Source organism: Podarcis tiliguerta (genome assembly GCF_965153285.1).
Source record: "Podarcis tiliguerta genome assembly, chromosome: 3".
Classification (NCBI taxonomy): Eukaryota; Metazoa; Chordata; class Lepidosauria; order Squamata; family Lacertidae; genus Podarcis; species Podarcis tiliguerta.
Window position 1 is genome coordinate 8194180 of NC_139536.1, and position 18461 is coordinate 8212640.

The 18461-nt window shown below is 43.8% G+C and overlaps 1 protein-coding gene across 2 annotated transcripts in view; it reads left to right on the forward strand.

Moving 5' to 3' along the window:
* Window positions 1-18461, forward strand: part of USP34 (ubiquitin specific peptidase 34) — a 103768-nt gene that overhangs the window by 74022 nt on the left and 11285 nt on the right. For both annotated transcript variants that reach the window (XM_083432406.1, XM_083432407.1), the window contains 21 exons: window positions 68-221; window positions 641-719; window positions 2199-2252; window positions 2350-2445; window positions 4373-4437; window positions 4543-4618; window positions 4704-4751; window positions 5510-5575; window positions 7339-7419; window positions 8330-8415; window positions 9334-9502; window positions 9778-9852; window positions 10818-10969; window positions 11445-11493; window positions 11588-11692; window positions 11784-11828; window positions 13602-13706; window positions 14534-14681; window positions 14942-15576; window positions 16680-16837; window positions 18207-18285. In XM_083432406.1, coding sequence (XP_083288532.1) covers window positions 68-221; window positions 641-719; window positions 2199-2252; window positions 2350-2445; window positions 4373-4437; window positions 4543-4618; window positions 4704-4751; window positions 5510-5575; window positions 7339-7419; window positions 8330-8415; window positions 9334-9502; window positions 9778-9852; window positions 10818-10969; window positions 11445-11493; window positions 11588-11692; window positions 11784-11828; window positions 13602-13706; window positions 14534-14681; window positions 14942-15576; window positions 16680-16837; window positions 18207-18285 — 2525 coding nt within the window. The remainder of the gene's footprint in view (window positions 1-67; window positions 222-640; window positions 720-2198; window positions 2253-2349; window positions 2446-4372; window positions 4438-4542; window positions 4619-4703; window positions 4752-5509; window positions 5576-7338; window positions 7420-8329; window positions 8416-9333; window positions 9503-9777; window positions 9853-10817; window positions 10970-11444; window positions 11494-11587; window positions 11693-11783; window positions 11829-13601; window positions 13707-14533; window positions 14682-14941; window positions 15577-16679; window positions 16838-18206; window positions 18286-18461) is intronic.

Below are 18461 nucleotides of genomic sequence, written 5' to 3' on the forward strand. Positions count from 1 at the left end.
GCTTGTACTTGGTCTCTTCCAGTAATTAAAAGAATGAGATTCTAAAAGTTGTTATACATTCTTTAAGGTTTCAAGGATGACAGCAACAGTTCCAAAGAGACCAAGAGCTTTGAGTACGATTTAATAGGTGTAACTGTCCATACTGGAACAGCAGATGGGGGACACTACTACAGCTTTATCCGGGATATTGTTAATCCTCATGCGTACAAAAACAACAAGTGGTGAGTCATAAATGTTCAGTCTTCAACTTGTGTCGCAGTAGATGATTTGTTAGCAAAAAAAAACCCTGGGAGTGTGGGAGGAAAACTGTATGCAAAAAGGGGAAGAGGGAGCATTCTTGATGGGTTTGGTAGTATGTTTGAACTGAGCACTAGTCTTTTTTTCAATAGTTTTTAAATACATATTTTCAACCTTACATATTTTCAGATTTAGTTATCTTCATTCTGTCCTGGCTTTTGTAGCATTTAGCTAAAATGTGTCATCTAACTCAGTAGACGCGTATGCTCATACTATATTTATTTCTTGTAAATAAGAAACAAGAACTCTGCGGAATTACAGCCATATTCCATCCAGCAGAGTAAAATGTTTGGTTTGATATAAATCTGCTTGATACATGAGTGTAATGTGTTGTGTTTTGTAGGTATCTTTTCAATGATGCTGAAGTAAAGCCATTTGATTCTGCTCAGCTGGCTTCTGAATGTTTCGGCGGAGAAATGACAGTGAGTTGTAATCTCTCTCTTTTACAAGGTCAGAAAGGCACCCACATAGTTGCAATCCCCGTTGGCACTTTTTAAGCAGAAAGAGAAACAGCAGAAAACTGGTACTGTGCCACCTTTCAAATACATTGTGATCTTCTGTAGAGCCTATAATCACTGTATGAAATGCATAAACTAGGTTAGATTGTTACAGTAATCTAACCTAGAGGTTACCAGAGCACAGATGACAGATGTTAGGCTAGATGAGCCACCAGCTGAAGCTGATGAAAGGCCACCCTAGCCTCAAGGAGCAAAGGATGCAGAAGTAGCCTCAAGCATTTGAATAAATAAATCTTCCTTACTTTCAAGTAAGAATCACTTTTGTTGTGCTTTGGGATGGGAGGGATTACCTTAGGAAATGCAGAGGGGGCTAAACATATCTGGAGATACCAGTTCGCAACTGTAAGATCCTCACATTGCCATGACTTTTGAGTCGGTGCAAGTTATGCCAGTCACATCAGATATGTCGTGTACAGTGGTGCCCCGCAAGACGAATGCCTCGGAAGACGAAAAACTCGCAAGACGAAAGAGTTTTCCGTTTTCCGAGTTGCTTCGCAAGACGGATTTCCCTATGGGCTTGCTTTGCAAAATGAAACGTCTTGCGCCTTTTTTTTTAAAACCGCCAATGCATTCCTATGGGAAACCGTCGATACACATTGGTGCTTCGCAAGACGAAAAAACTCGTAGAACGAAAAAACTCGCAGAACGAATTAATTTCGTCTTGTGGGGCACCACTGTATTTTAATTACAGTGTAGGTGCCAGCTTATTTCCACACGTCACTGTTGCACCAACTCATAACAAAATCAAACTTGGAAAGTTAGAGCCCCTTTTTTTGTTCTTAAGGACTTACAGTAGTGATCAAAGGTGCTGTAGCTGAAAAATCAATCATGAAGCTATGAAGAGAATTAAATTACTTCTGTGCCAATAAATGGGTGTAAAATTGGGGTTGGCCTTTGTACCATGTCGTGCATGCAAAACAGCCATGACAGAAAGGATGGATGATTATTTTATTTTTTTTAAAAAACCCTTTGGAATGGCTTTAGTAGAAATGTTATAAGGATTTAAGTATAAATAGATTAATGGAATTTTAAAAGTAAAATAAGGTTAGAATGTGTTAAGATAATTATACGACAGATAACAGAGGAAGATGGAAAGGAATTGCTGAAACATTTGATAGAAGTGGAATACAAAAAGGGAGGTGTGAGGAGGTCGGTGAAATAAGTGAATGAAAGATATGATATTGAAATTGTTTGAGTGTTTTAAATTGTTTTGTTTGGTTTTGTTAGTTTAATGTGTTTAGTGTTATGTTGTGTCTTTATATTGTATTGTATTGGTTTTTATTTTTCTGTTTTTGCTTGGTTTTGTAATGTTTAAATTGTTCAAAAAGCAATAAATATTATTTAAAAAAATTATTTTTAAAAAAACCCTTTTCCTTCTTTCAGACAAAGACGTATGATTCTGTTACTGATAAATTTATGGATTTCTCCTTTGAAAAGGTACTTTGCTTTATCCTTCAGTTTTGAAAAGAAACTCAATATCTTTCTCCCTTTTTCTGTTTTGAATTAACACTGTTGGGTTTTTTGCTTCCCTCAGACCCATAGTGCATACATGCTCTTTTATAAACGGATGGAGCCAGAAGAAGAGAACGGCCGAGACTACAAATTTGATGTTTCGTCCGAGTTGCTAGAGGTATATATGGCTACACTTAAAACGACAATGCAAACTTTGAAGGATTCTTTTTCTGACTATCTTTATTAGCAGAAGTAAATTTTATGTTGCCACTTTCAGCCAGCCATTTAAGCTCACCAAGTGACTGATAGACTGATCTTCTTCCCTTGATGGAGCTGCAAAATGGGATGTAATCAAATTAGTGGCTACAAATACTTTGCTGGCTTCTATGCTGTAATCACTCAAGGACCATAAGTTTCTGCCTGTGTCAGTGAGTTCTCACTGCACTGTGGCTCACCAGGGTGTCAAAATTTAGTCAAACCTCGGCTCCTGAATGCCTCCGTTACTGTACGTTTTGGCTCCCGAACGCCGGAAACCCAGAAGGAAGTGTTCCAGTTTTTGAATGTTTTTTGGAAGCCAAACATCCGATGCGGCTTCCGCTTGTCGAACATTTTGGAAGCCGACTGGGCTTCTGGAACAGATTAACTTCAACAACCGAGGTTTGACTGTTTCCAAAAAGTTAGAAAGGATGTTTAGTATTATGATTGCTAGGTTAGTTGAGTACTTTGATTTAGATAAAGCATTGGGAAGAGCAGGCACCTCTGTGGGGGGGAGATGCATTCTTTTGTATGCAGGCAGTTCAGTTTTCAGTCTGTGGCATCTCAAATAAAGAGCCCTAGGGACAAGACTGGGAGAAACCTCTGCCTGATACAAAGGGAAGCTGCTGCCAGCGATAATGAATAATGCTGAGCCTGACTCTGTATATGGCAGTTTCATATACAGTAGTGCCTCGCAAGACGAAATTAATTCGTTCTGCGAGTTTTTTCGTTCTACGAGTTTTTTCGTCTTGCGAAGCACCAATGTGTATTGACGGTTTCCCATAGGAATGCATTGGCGGTTTTAAAAAACAGGCGCAAGACATTTCGTCTTGCGAAGCAAGCCCATAGGGAAATCTGTCTTGTGAAGCAACTCAGAAAACGAAAAACTCTTTCGTCTTGCGAGTTTTTCGTCGTCCGAGGCATTCGTCTTGCGAGGTACCACTGTATTTTAAAAAATGTGGCTTCGATCCTAAGATAAATTTGCTTAAGATGATTTTTCATGGAAGCTAAAAGTTTTTCATCCCCTGTACACACCCCCACAAAAAACAGAGTTTGGCCCTCTTGAACAATATGAGATTGGGGGTGTCTGTGGAGGAGGGACAGTCTTGGGATCCAAGCCTGTGAGTGGAACCCAACTGCACCGTTCCATTTGTGCAAACAGGATTTCCCCTTCCACTCCTCTCTCCTGCCGCCCCGCCCCCTGCGCACCACCCGAAATCTGCTCTTGAGGGTTGGGGTGCTCTCTAGAGCAGATTAAGGAGGTGCTGCAGGACGGCGGAGTGGAACGTGCAACTCCATTGCATCCGCTGGAGTAACACTGGATCCCATCCTACGTGGCATTGTTTCTTTTAAGAGAAGACACCATGGCCTGGTAGGTTAGTAGTGAATCATGCCGCCCTGCGAGTTGCATGGAGGAAAATGAGTAGACCAGGCATAGGCATACTTGGCCCTCCAGATGTTTTGAGACTACAATTCCCATCATCCCTGACCTGTTAGCTAGGGATGATGGGAGTTGTAGTCCCAAAACATCTGGAGGGCTGAGTTTGCCTATGCCTGGAGTAGACCATAGCCCAGGGAGGGAGAGGGGGAGGGGAGAAATATTTTCAACATGTATTCATTGTTTTTTCTTACCTTGCCTTCTCCAAATACTCCCAAGACAGTGTAGATAGTTGGTTTCTCTCTCTTTCTCCCTGTCTGTCTTTCCCTATCGCTGATCTCACACCTGCTTTACATATCCGCTAACTCTGAACTATTGTGTTAAGTTTAAATTGCTGTGTGTGAGAGAGAAGGTTCCGAATTGTATGGCTCTGAAGGAGTAAACAGCTTTGCACTTGCTTTTTCCTCTTCAGTGGATATGGCACGATAACATGCAGTTTCTTCAAGACAAGAATATTTTTGAGCATACATATTTTGGGTAAGCTATGCCTAACTTGAGAACATTTTAAAAAACCAAAAAAAACCTCTTACCCAGATTTTAAAATTCAATTTAAGTAACTGATAACATATTTATCTGGCCTAGGTTCATGTGGCAATTGTGCAGTAGCATCCCCAGCACTTTACCAGATCCAAAAGCGGTTTCTCTGATGACAGCCAAGGTATGATTCCTTATCACGTTTTTAAAGCCCATCTTTTACTGTTGGTTCAGTGCACTCTGTGTGACTGTCAATTCTTGTCTTACAGTTAAGCACCTCTTTTGTCCTCGAAACATTTATCCATTCAAAAGAAAAGGTACGTTGCTAAATATAACACAGGCATAAAATTGCTTAAGGAAAATTGCTGCCCTTCAGTTTGTGGAAATAAAAACAAAGCAGAATTTGTAATAAAAATTGATTTTGCCTCAAATGATACATTGATTCAGGCTCCAAATGTAAAACCCTTTTCTGTAAAACCCTTTGAAGCAGCGTGGACCAATTTGTTTTATGTGTATTTTTCCTTCCCCAAGATTTGGTCATCTTTACTTCAGACTTCATACAAGATTAATCCATATACACAGACTATATTGTTTCATAAGCAAATTAAATGTGTTTTTAATGCACAAGGTATGCAAATGAATGTATACAGACGTACCTTGGAAGTCGAATGGAATCCATTCCAGAAGTCTGTTTGACTTCCAAAACGTTCGGGAACCAAGGCACGACTTCTGATTGGCTGTAGGAAGCCACGGAAGTCACTTCGGATGCTCGGGTTCCAAATAATGTTCAAAAACCGGAACAATCACTTCCGGTTTTCGATCGGGAGCCGAAACGCTTGGCAACTAAGCAGTTTGAATTCCAAGGTACGACTGTATTTTGGACTGTATATCCCAAGATGACTCTAGCATGTGACACAAACAATTTTATTAAAGGAAACAGTAAGGAAGATGCAGAAGGGCACCAACAATTCCTTGTGAGATTCCTTGTGTTTCTTTTAACTTAGAGGCTACATTTATTTTTATGTAGCCAAGCAATACCACTTTTAGGTTTCATTTAGTGTTCTGTTCTCTTTAGCCTACAATGCTTCAGTGGATCGAACTGTTAACCAAACAATTTAACAACAGCCAAGCTGCTTGTGAGGTAAGATTGAAATGAACATTTTTTTATTGTAGTTTGTGCTGTAAGAGATGAATATGATAGATTCTCCCCAAATATATTTATTTAGAGGAGACCTAAGACAATAATTAAGCATTTACTAGCATTTCTTGAAGGATTTTTTTCCTTCATTTTATGATGTAGACTAAAAGGAAGGGTAAACATTTTGGATCAGGCAAAACATTGTAAGATTGTAAGAAGGGAATGTTGGTACAGTGGTGCCTCGCAAGACGAAATTAATTCGTTCCGTGAGTCTCTTCGTCTAGCGGTTTTTTCGTCTTGCGAAGCAACCCTATTAGCGGATTAGCGCTATTAGCGGTTTAGCGGCTATTAAAGGCTTAAGGGATTAGCGGATTAGCTGCTAAAAGGCTATTAGCAGCTTAGTGCCTTAGAAAAAGGGGGTGGGGAGCGAAAAAACCCCTCAAGAATCGCAAGGCATTTTCGTCTTGCGAAGCAAGCCCATAGAGAAATTCGTCCTGCGAAGCGCATTGAAAAACGGAAAACCCTTTCGTCTAGCGGGTTTTCCGTCTTGCGAGGCATTCGTCTTGCGGGGCACCACTGTATTCCAAACTGCCTTTGGTGAGACACAAATGTATGAGAAGGACATAAAAAGTTGCAGATATGTTGGTGTGGGACACCGCAGCCTTGGAGTGGGGCTGAAGGAGTTTGTGGTCCAAAGTACCTACATTATATCCAGGCTCTCAGTCTGGTCTGCATATCACAAACCAGAGTGCCTCATAAGTAGAGAGCAACAAGAGATAGAGGTTGTCGCATAGTAACGCCTGCAGAACCTCTCCAGTATTCAGCCTTTGGATCTAGCTCATCACTGTAGATCACATTCTGCTAGAAGGCAGGGAAGGCAAAGTTCTTTATGTAAAGAAAACTCTGTAACTTAATCCATTCAAATTACAGTGGTACCTCAGGTTAAGTACTTAATTCGTTCCGGAGGTCCATTCTTAACCTGAAACTGTTCTTAACCTAAAGCACCACTTTACCTAATGGGGCCTCCTACCAGTGGCGTAGTGTGTGGGGTGCAGGGGGGGCCGGCTGCACCGGGCGCAACATCGGGGGGGGGGGCGCTCGCACTCGCAGCTCTCTGCCCCTACCTGGCTCACTCACTCTCACTGCAGTGCTGGCTGTGCGAATCCGATCCGAGCCGCCGGGTCGCCGCCCACTGTGGAGGGGAGGATGCCAGGCGTGCGGTGCGGAGAGAGAGCGAGGAACTATCTGGGGGTGGGACAGTGCAGCGGGGGGGGGGGAATTACTTGCCTTGCCCCGGGTTAGGGGGCGCAAATTACTTGCCTTGCCCCGGGTGCTGACAACCCACGCTACGCCACTGCCTCCTACTGCCGCCGTGCCGCCGGAGCACGATTTTTGTTCTCATCCTGAAGCAAATTTCTTAACCTGAAACACTATTTCTGGGTTAGTGGAGTCTGTAACCTGAAGCGTATGTAACCTGAAGCGTATGTAACCTGAGGTACCACTGTAAAAAGGAACCTGTAAGTTCTGGCCATGGGGTGATACTCCCCTGCCCCCAATAAAACTCTGTGATTTTTATGTTTCCCCCACTTCTTGCCTGGGACTAAATAATTGCTAGATCACTTTGGGGCTTTTACACATATGCTTCTTTAATTAATTATAATAACATACCATACAGCTTTATTAAGGTATAACACATTAGAAAAGACTGTTTCACTTAAAATAGAGTGTAAGCTGAATTGTGAACAACGTGTTTTTTTTCTTCCCAGTGGTTTCTGGATCGTATGGCTGATGATGACTGGTGGCCCATGCAGATTCTAATAAAATGTCCCAATCAGATTGTGAGACAGGTGAGCAAAATGGGCCATGCAATCTGCCATGTAAAATAGTTGTTGCTGTTTGAGATTAATCTGTCTCTTGTGTGAAGCCATTTTTGTTCTTTTCCCTTTCCTTGTTACTCCCAGAAAATCTTGGGCTGCTGTGTTCTCTGTCCACTAGTAGGCTATAATTAATTTTAGCCATTTAAGCCCTCAGAATGTTTAAAGCCTTCAGTCCGCCTGCACAATTAATCCTTCTATACAGTTGAAGTGTTCTTCATAGTTTTCCAAGACATTAGCTCTGAAGCAGTTTGGCAGCTTTGGGCGTGCTTTTATACCGAGGAAGACCTGGGTGCACATGTTCACCTGAGAATTGAAACCCATGTACAAAATGGATTGCAGAAGAGTTACTTTTAGATGTGCCATTTTGCAACAAGTGGAAGCCTGCTCACACAGACAGCATTGTATACAACCCATTCAAGACATTTTCCCCTGTTGGTTGGCTTGACATCCACTCTGAAACTCAAAAGCTTGCTCAGTATTTTATGAGACTTCCAATTTGTGCTACATATAGTTTCCTACTGTGGGTTGTGGCTTTTTCTTAACATATCAATGTTGCTGCCTGCAACTTTACGTGTGTGTGATGTATATGTTTGCAAACACGTACGTTTACACTTAAAACATCTCAGCCAGTTGTATCCCTCTTTTAACTGGTGGGAATTGAAGGTCGTCAAAGTAGACCTTCAAGGTTGGGGGATCCAGAATCTGGCCTTCTGGCTGAAACCAGTTCCCTATCCCAGCTCTATAATGTCATGAAACACAAGATGGGTTTAGTCATGGCTGACTCTTTGAACAATGTACTCCTAGAATTCTTTTTTGAAGTCCTATTAAAATTATCTGTGAAGTCCCAAACAAAGTCACCCTCCAACTCATTATTTTACAGATGTTCCAGCGCTTGTGTATTCACGTGATTCAGCGGCTGAGGCCTGTCCATGCTCATCTTTACTTGCAGCCAGGAATAGAAGACTGGTAAAACATTTTTACCTGATAATGTTTTCATCTTAAAAGTTATTTCAGCTATTCAAAATGCTTGTTTTATTATTAAAAGCAATCGTACCTACGGGACCGCCTCTCCAGGTATGTCCCACAGAGGAACTTACGGTCTTCAAACAAAAACATCCTGAAGGTCGCAGGCCACAGGGAGGTTATGCTGGCCTCAACTAGAGCCAGGGCTTTTTCCGCTGTTGCTCTGATCTGGTGGAATGTCCTGCCACAAGAGACTAGGGCCCTGCGGGACTTGACATCTTTCCGCAGGGCCTGCAAGACAGAGCTGTTCCACCAGGCCTTTGGTCAGGGCACAGCTTGACTCCCTCCTTTGGCAATCTTCACAGAACTTTAGCCTAATGGTTGCCATCAATTTGATTTGAATTAATTTTATAGTAAAATGATTTTAGAATGTTGTACTATTTTATTGTTGTTGGCCGCCCTGAGCCCGGCTTCGGCTGGGGAGGGCGGGATATAAATAAATTTTATTATTATTATTATTATTATTATTATTATTAAGCATTAAGAAATACATAATCAGACCTTTCTGTTTCAGGCTGTTTCCTTTGTTTTTATACTGCTGCGTGGTCACAAGACTGAGTAAAATGGAACAAGTTCTAAACAGCTTCCCTCTGTAGACTGTTTTTTGTCATCTTCAGCCTTATCCTATGCATGTTTTTATTCTGAAGTACGTCCTGCTGAGTTCTGTAGGACTTTTTTTTAAACCAAGTAACCGTGCATAGGATTTCAGTCTTAGCTGTAGTACGTAGAATGCCTGAGGATAATGCAGTATGCACATAAACATGGAATCTCTGAACATCCCTTTAGATTGGCCTGAGGTCGCTTTTGCCTGCAGAGTCTTTAACAATGCACTGAATGATTCAAATTGAAATGTATTTTCAGTTCGGATGACATGGATGGCCCTGTGGAAGATATTGGTAGTCGCTCGTGCGTAACCCGCTTTGTGAAGACTCTGTTGTCCATTATGGAGCATGGTGTGAAACCTCACAGTAAACATCTCACAGAGTACTTCGCCTTTCTTTATGAATTTGCCAAAATGGGAGAAGAGGAGGTGAGTGCAGCTTTGGTTGGTCTGATTCTCTGTGGACTCTGCAGTTTCTATTTGGGAATTTTGTGTGTGTGTGTGTGTGTGTGACCATGCTGCTGTGCCATCTGCTGTCTCAGATTTTTGTTACTGTACACATTTTTAAAATGTTTGTGCCTTCATTATACATAGTCAGAGAAGGAGAAAAGCCAACCTTGGGATGGGAGGTGGGCCATAAATAACTAGAATCAGTAAATATGCTGTATTGCTTACACATTCCAATAATTTCCACCTGTTTCCAGAGCCAGTTCTTGCTTTCACTGCAAGCCATATCAACAATGGTCCATTTCTACATGGGAACCAAAGGACCTGAAAATGTAAGTCTTAAGATTTTCACCTTTCTGACCAAGTGATAATGTTCGTTTCCACACACCTCATGTTGACCACATATTAAGTGAACGCTGAAACGATGAAAATAGCTTTATTAATGGGAGCCCTTTTTTAAGAGTCATTTTTGTAAACTGTGTTTTGTGGTACCTGGGAGTGCCTTGAAAGTTCTTACACAAGGAGGTCACTGGCGAGGACGAACTTTGGCTCCTTTCCCCTTTCAGTGCAAGGGTCCCTATAGGTGTATATGGTGCTCCATAACGTGGGAAGATGGTTAAAGCCCAGGAGGTCCGGCCCAAGCCCCATGTGGGCTTGGAGCTGAATTCTTGTCAATGCGCTTCACTTAAAAGGCTTGTTGGAAAAATAACGTGAAAGGACAATAAAGGCAGCACCTGTCTGATGCATAGTGGGAGGGAGTTCTAAAGGCCCTATTCCTACATTGTGTGGGATGGATCCCCCGATAAGCTTGTATCTCTCGGAAGCCCTCTCATTAAGCTACCCTTGTGGTTAAGTCCTGATACAGAGTAACTTGGTTGATTATTATAATAAATGGCCTTTATAGTTAGTGCTTTCTTAACATTCCAAGGCTTTCACATAGATTACCTTAGAGCAGTGATGGCCAAACTTGGCCCTCCAGCTGTTTGGGGACTACAACTCCCATCATACCTAGCTAACAGGACCAGTAGCCGGGGATGATGGGAATTGTAGTTCCAAAACATCTGGAGGGCCAGATATGGCCATCACTGCCTTAGAGACATTATCCTGTGGGTTTATATCACTACCCCATATTACAAAGGAGGCCTGGACCAAGAGAATCCCAGGGAGTGATAAAGTGAAAAGGTTAATCTCTCACTCAGACCTGCAAGGTGATTTCTTTCAGCTTGCCATGAGAATTACATGTATGTTGTTGTTGTTGTCTGTCTCCCCCCCCCCGTCCCCCCCACCTGTCCTTTAGCCACAAGTTGAAGTATTATCAGAAGAAGAAGGAGAAGAGGAAGAAGAGGAGGAAGATATTCTTTCTTTAGCAGAAGAAAAATACAGGCCTGCTGCACTTGAAAAGATGATAGCTCTGATAGCTCTTCTGGTTGAGCAGTCCCGCTCAGAGAGGTAAGGAGCAGCCACACACAGGCACAGCTTCTCCCTTGGGTTTACAAGGGTGGTTCAGCCCATGGCCCTCGAGGCCTTTTTTGGCAGCCTTCAGTTTAGTGGGCTGCCCTGGTTTAGACTCTTGTTTAAGTGCAGTTAGATGCAAAACTCTGGGTGCACTCACCTCACATATTTTTTGAGTGGTGCCTCTTGTACAATGAGCTGGGCTGACCACTGGAGGTGGCTGGTGGTGGGGCTCCCAAAATCCGTAGCAAGAGTAGTAGAGAGATTGTACTTATCAGCAGCATGAAGCAGGCGAAGTGAGGTCCTACCTCTCTACAATCTGTTCTGGCTCACCCAGAGGAGACTTTCTGTATGTGCAACCTTGCATGGATCACTCTGAGAGAATGAACATTACAGGAAAGCAACTCTTACTTTTTCAAGCCTGGTAGATTGATGAAATGAATCAGTTTGGTTTTTTAAATTGTGTTTTTAGGCACTTGACTTTATCCCAGAATGACATGGCAGCTTTAACAGGAGGCAAGGTAAATATATTTGGATGCTGGAAAAGTACTACTGTTTTCAAATGTGCCTTATTAAAAAATGTCTGCTGTACTGACACCTTCGGATTTGTTTCAGGGTTTTCCTTTCTTGTTTCAACATATCCGCGATGGGATAAACATCAGGCAAACCTGCAATCTTATATTCAGCCTTTGCCGGTACAATAACAGACTTGCAGAACATGTAAGTATCAGCTGCTGTCGACTCTGAGCTTTACTGGGAAAGTTGCACTGGAGTTGCATATATAATCAAAGTTTTCCTTTCTCTCTTACAGATTGTTTCCATGCTTTTCACATCTATAGCCAAGTTGACTCCTGAGGTGCGTACGGTTATGGTATTGCTACCAATTTACTGGGGACGCAGGTGGCGCTGTGGTCTAAACCACAGAGCCTAGGACTTGCCGATCAGAAGGTCGGCAGTTTGAATCCCCATGACGGGGTGAGCTCCCGTTGTTCGGTCCCAGCTCCTGCCCACCTAGCAGTTCAAAAGCACGTCAGGTGCAAGTAGATAAATAGGTACTGCTCTGGCGGGAAGGTAAACGGCATTTCCGTGCGCTGCTCTGGTTCGCCAGAAGCGGCTGAGTCATGTTGGCCACATGACCTGGAAGCTGTCTGTGGAGAAACGCCAGCTCTCTTGGCCCATAGAGCGAGATGAGCGCCACAACCCCAGAGTCGTCCGCGACTGGACCTAATAGTCAGGGGTACCTTTACCTTTACCAATTTACTGGCCTGACATTTGCGTCTATACCTCTACAGATTAGTGTGAGCCTGTATAAATCTTTAGCAGCCAGTTCCTCTCAATTTCTCCATTTGTGCCCTCCTAAAAGACCTGACATTCTCAAGTTAAAAGGGTTGATGGGAAACACCACTGCCTAACTCAGGTGCCAGTCAGATGAAACTGGGCTAATATATTCTTAAGGCCAAGATTTTCCACGCAAAAAGAATAGACTCTGGGGTGGAATTCAATGGCTTAGAGGCTGGTGTCTCTGATTATGCCCTGTCCCTTACTACTATGTAATGAATAGCTGCTGTTCATTCTTGTGGGGGAAAGTGCTGAATCTGAGAACAAAGTATACTTGGTCTGCCCTGACAGTGGGTAGCTTCCATTGAAATGGACGCTATATGGAGGATAATGCCGTTCTATTCACAGTGCACAGAAAAAACATGCATCTTCCCTTCCTGCCCTCATCTTTCCTTCTCCCCTTGTTTCTGCAGTACACAAATCCCCCCTCTGCACGCACACATGCGCATAAGTATGCCTACAAGCAGGAGTTGAGTACAACAGCACTCTCCCTATTGAGATTCCCAATAACTGGTATTCATAGGAGAATTCTGGTGCTAAACCTCTGCTGTCTTGTGGGGCAAAGGCTCAGGAGTAAACCCTACAAACATCCAGAGTGCAGTCCCTAAGATGGTTAGATGGTGCCTTGTACCATCCTGCAGCCAAGCTGGTACCAGACATATAGCTCTGCTTTCCTTTGAACCATATCAGCAAGGCCGGGGGGGGGGGTCTTGTTGTCTGGGCAGCCCAAGACCTCCATACACACTGCCCAGGCTTGCACCCCGGGGAGGTCACTTAAGTGCCGCTAACAGTGTGGTTTAACTTCACTGCTGGAGGCACACTCCATTGTCTCTTGAGACAGGCGGATGCCAAGAACTGCCTTTAACAGTCAGTGTAGAATGCAGCCACCATGGCTAGTAGCCATTGATAGCCTTATCCTCTGTGAACACATACACCATCGTCATCAACATCACGTTAGTTATAAATAGTGAACTGAATTTGATGGGCTCTGCACAGTGTGGCAGGTATAATTCTTCTTTCCACCAAAGGAAGTCAAGTTGAATAGATGTGTGACATCAGGGCTTGGCCAAGGACTTCTGCAGTACATCCATAAGCAATTTTCAGGGTGCTTTGCAGTAGCTGAGGAATGTCGTGGCTGTAAATCTTACAGCCGCATAAATGCACATAAACTGCTCACGGGATGAAATAAATCGTGGATTTAAAAGTTGGTTTTCAAGGCATGGCTGTGATTTCCTGATGTGATTTATAGGCAGTATTTCAATGTGCCTTTCGTTTATTTTCAACGCTGCAGGCAGCCAATCCCTTTTTCAAGTTGCTGACCATGCTTATGGAATTTGCCGGCGGCCCTCCTGGAATGCCACCGTTCGCTTCTTACATCCTCCAGAGGATATGGGAGGTAAAGTATGCAGAGCTTATCAAGCAGAGATTCAGAGACTCCCAGCCATTGTTCATCTATTTCCCACCAAGGTGTGGAGATGGAATAACCTTCAAGAAGAACTGCTCTTAAGCCTTTCCCCACCTGAGTGGGAACTCTGGAAATAGTAGCTTTTGCCTTTGGCAAGCAGTACAGTAGATCTGGGTGCACATTCCTCCATCAGATATTAGATGGTGTTAAGAAAACAGCCAATTCTGTTTTATATTTTTCATTGTGGCACTGAAGTATGTGCAGCTGGCATGAAACTCAGATGGTGCAGATCTCTAGTAGGACTGTACACTTTAGTCTCCACATTTGGAGTTCCTGAATGTCTTCTCTCAGAGTCCATAAGTTTTGACATGGTGCATGATTTTCGAGTAATTGCTCCCCGTGCAGAAAATCCCCATGGGAGGACTCCACCGCCTGAACCAGTGAACAGTTTGAATTGTGCCTACTGCCTTGTACAGGAAGCCTCCCTTCCATGTGTTAAGGGAGTAGCCGATTAGAGACGCAGGGTTAGGGGTATGTCTCCCCAAGTTAGATTTCGGAGCACGGGGGAATACTTAAAGTAGCTAACTACTGTCAGGACTACCTTGCCTTCTGACTCTTGTTTCATGAACAGGTATCACATCAGATACCTGCATCTGGGGCGAAATGTGCAAGACACTGCACCCCTCTTGCAGAAAAGCACACATGCAGCCTTGTTCAATACCTGCAGTCTTGGCCATGTTCACAATATGTTGAATGCCAGTCCAGGAGTCTCTGTGGGTTTGGCTGACTCTTCCATTTCCCCCCTTTTTCCTGCCTAGGTGATTGAGTACAACCCTTCTCAGTGCCTGGATTGGCTAGCGGTGCAGACGCCCCGAAATAAGCTTGCCCACAGTTGGGTGCTGCAGAATATGGAGAACTGGGTAGAACGCTTTCTTTTGGCTCACAACTACCCTAGAGTGAGAACCTGTAAGTTGTTAAGTGGGAGGAAATTACCCTTTTCTGATTTTAACTTTTGCATAATTGTTTCGTCCTTGTTTAATTGCGGTTGTAAGGGAGAATGTGGGCTCTGCTGTTTTGTTTATTTCACTTAACAGTATTTGAATATTTGGAAGGTCTAGCTGTGTTCCCCTTCCTCCTATCTGTATTATGTGTGGTTTTATGAAACTCAAGCTCTACCTGGTGAAGTTTGGTCTGTCTGTTCACCTGTGGTTTTTTCCCCTTTGCAGCTGCTGCCTACCTTCTGGTCTCTCTCATTCCAAGCAATTCATTCCGACAGATGTTCCGATCCACCCGCTCATTGCACATCCCCACTCGGGACCTTCCCCTTAGCCCAGACACCACGGTCGTCCTTCACCAGGTCTATAACGTGCTCCTTGGGCTGCTCTCGCGAGCTAAGCTCTACGTAGACGCTGCTGTTCACGGGACTACGAAACTGGTGCCCTACTTCAGCTTCATGACCTACTGCTTGATTTCCAAAACGGAAAAACTGATGTTTTCTACCTATTTCATGGACTTGTGGAACCTTTTCCAGCCGAAGCTCTCTGAGCCCGCCATCGCCACCAACCACAACAAGCAGGCCTTGCTCTCTTTCTGGTACAACGTCTGTGTTGACTGCCCCGAGAATGTGCGCCTTATTGTACAGAACCCCGTAGTAACCAAGAACATTGCCTTCAATTACATCCTAGCGGACCACGACGACCAGGATGTGGTGCTCTTTAACCGCGGGATGCTGCCTGCCTACTACGGCATTCTGCGGCTGTGCTGTGAGCAGTCCCCTGCATTCACCAGGCAGCTGGCTTCTCATCAGAATATTCAGTGGGCCTTTAAGAATCTCACCCCACACGCTAGCCAGTACCCTGGGGTAAGTCCCTTCGCCCAACAAGACGGGATGGGGAAATTGGTGTTGTGCTGGGATTTTCCGTAACATAAGAGCCAGGATTCTGGATTGGCCAGCAGTATTTTATGGGAGTGCCATTTTGAGGAAGATACAGAAGGTATCGGGGCCCAGAGCCCATCCAGTGAATGCAGTTGCTTTTCCCTTCTGTGTTGGATGTCTCTGAGTGGGCTTGGCTCCTTCTGTTGAGGCTTCAAACTCTCTTGCTTCAAACGGAACAATCCCTCCTTGCTTTTCTTGCCTCTGCAAGGCCAACTGGTGGCATTGAGAGGGCTCAATTTGCGCCTGGGCTCTGCAGTTGTTGATACCTAATTTAGAGATGGTGAAGAAAACAAGAGCCCAGGCACCTGTAATATGTCCCACCCCTTCCAGTTTTAGACTGCTTTTATCTTTTAATTTTATCGTTCATTTACTTGTTTTTGTATTTGGGGGGGGGGGATTATTCCATAAAGAGGGACGCGGGTGGCGCTGTGGGTTAAACCACAGAGCCTAGAACTTGCCGACCAGAAGGTCGGCGGTTCGAATCCCCGCAACAGGGTGAGCTCCCCTTGCTCTGTCTCAGCTCCTGCCAACCTAGCAGTTCGAAAGCACGTCAAAGTGCAAGTAGATAAATAGGTAAGGTAAATAGGGAAGGTAAACGGTGTTTCTGTGCGCTGCTCTGGTTTGCCAGAAGCGGCTTAGTCATGCTGGCCACATGACCCAGAAGCTGTACACTGGCTCCCTCGGCCAATAAAGCGAGATGAGTGATACATTCCCAGAGTCGGTCACGATTGGACCTAATGGTCAGGGGTCCCTTTACGTTTACCTTTACCTTTTATTCCATAAATTTGAAGGGCGGCAATTTAATAGGATTGGCAGGGGGCAAAAATTAGAACCACATGAACCCAAGAGTGCTTTTTTATTTTAAATGTGGCATTAGAAAGCAAATGCTTGGGTGTGCAAATTTCCTGATTCTTGGAATTTGCTTGGAATTTGCACCCCTGATCCTAGAATGTGAATTAATGATCAGGACTTGAAAATTGTATGTTAAGGTGACTGTTTTAGCCTGATGCTTGTTCTGGTTTCTTTAGGCTGTGGAGGAGCTGTTTAACCTCATGCAACTGTTTGTAGCTCAGAGGCCAGATATGAGAGAGGAAGAGCTGGAAGACATTAAGCAGTTTAAGAAAACTACCATAAGCTGTTACCTTCGCTGCTTAGATGGACGGTCATGCTGGACTACTTTAATAAGGTATCTCACTTTTGGAATACAATGGACACTCGGGTTGCGAACGTGATCCATGTGGGAAGCACGTTCACAACTCGCAGCGCCGCATTTGCACGCACGGGTTGTGTTTCAGTGCTTCTGCGCATGTGCAAAGCGCGATTTAGCTCTTATGCGCAAGCGCCAAAACCTGGAAGTAACCGGTTCCAGTACTTCCAAGTTCGATGCAGTGCACAACCCAAAATCGCACAACCTGAAGCATCTGTAACCCGAGGTATGACTGTATTATTATAAAATAAATTCATGGACCATATAAAAAGTTGAAATCTGGTAACTGCACACACAGAGGGAGAGAATGTACAAAGGAGCCAAGCAGTCATCATTGTGCTTTCTGCTATTTTGTGAATATTAATTTCGTTTAGTGCCTACAGTGCTGGGATCCTCCCTGCTGGTGTGTGCATCCCCCTTTATTTATTTTTGTTTTCCTAGGCACCAAACAAATGTGGATATTTCCCCTTTCCTCTCCTGCACTCCCATTGAACCCTGGAGAGATCACGCTGAAATTTGCTTATGTACCTTTGTGTATGGTTGCATAGTTTTCTGTTTGGCACTCATTCTCCCCCACAGAGCACATTTTCCAGGGGTGAAGGAAAGATACATCATCATTTTTAATGCAAGGCCTGTCACCAGGATCGAGAGCGAATAATTATATTTGATACATCATGTTCACTGGGAGGGTGCAGTTGTTCCCAGGTCTTGCCTCTTGGGCTGCCCATAAGAATCCAGTTGGCCACTGCAAGAACAGGCTGCTGGACTAGGTGATCCATTGGCCTGATCCAGCAGGATCATCTTATGTTCAGGACACAGTGCCACATTTTGCCCTCCTAGTTGTTAGGATATTTCCGTTCCACCTTAAAAGGGAGCAGGATGTTTGTGTCACAGCCTGCGTATTTCCTGTTTCACAGAATGTTTCTGTTGTGTCTTTGTTTTCGTTTCTCTCTCTGTGCTGGAACACTGAAGCAGGCAGTCATGTTTTTCTTTGTTCTGACCAACGCTGAATAAACTTGTAAATAATGCTCTCCTGAGTGCATCTTTCGCTGTGTATTATCTGCTGATAGAGCATGCATCGGCTCTGGAATGTGGCAAGCTATTTCTGGAGTTCGTGTCGCTAATTGCTGATACTGCGTGTCTACGGGAGATCAATGGACGTCCGGAGACAACGTGGAGTCATGATGGACTTTGTCTCCCTGGCAGTATCCCGACACTAGTATGCCTGCTCCTCCCTTGCACTTATTTTCAAAATGTCACAATCGCTAATAAAAAATAATAATTTAAAACAAACAATATGGTAGCATGCTTAAGCTCATGTTTCCCCCTTACTGTTTTCTCCCCCTAGTGCCTTCCGAATATTACTAGAAACAGATGAGGACCGGCTTCTTGTTGTGTTCAACAGAGGCTTAATCTTGATGACGGAGGTAAGAATATCATTCATATTGTTTGTGGGGTTTTTTTTAAAAAAAAAAAAAACTTGTGCTGAGGAAACATAACAGAGTAAATTATATGAGGACACTATATTCATATACCGTATTTTTCGCTCTATAACACGCACCAGACCACAAGGCGCACCTAGTTTTTGGAGGAGGAAAACAAG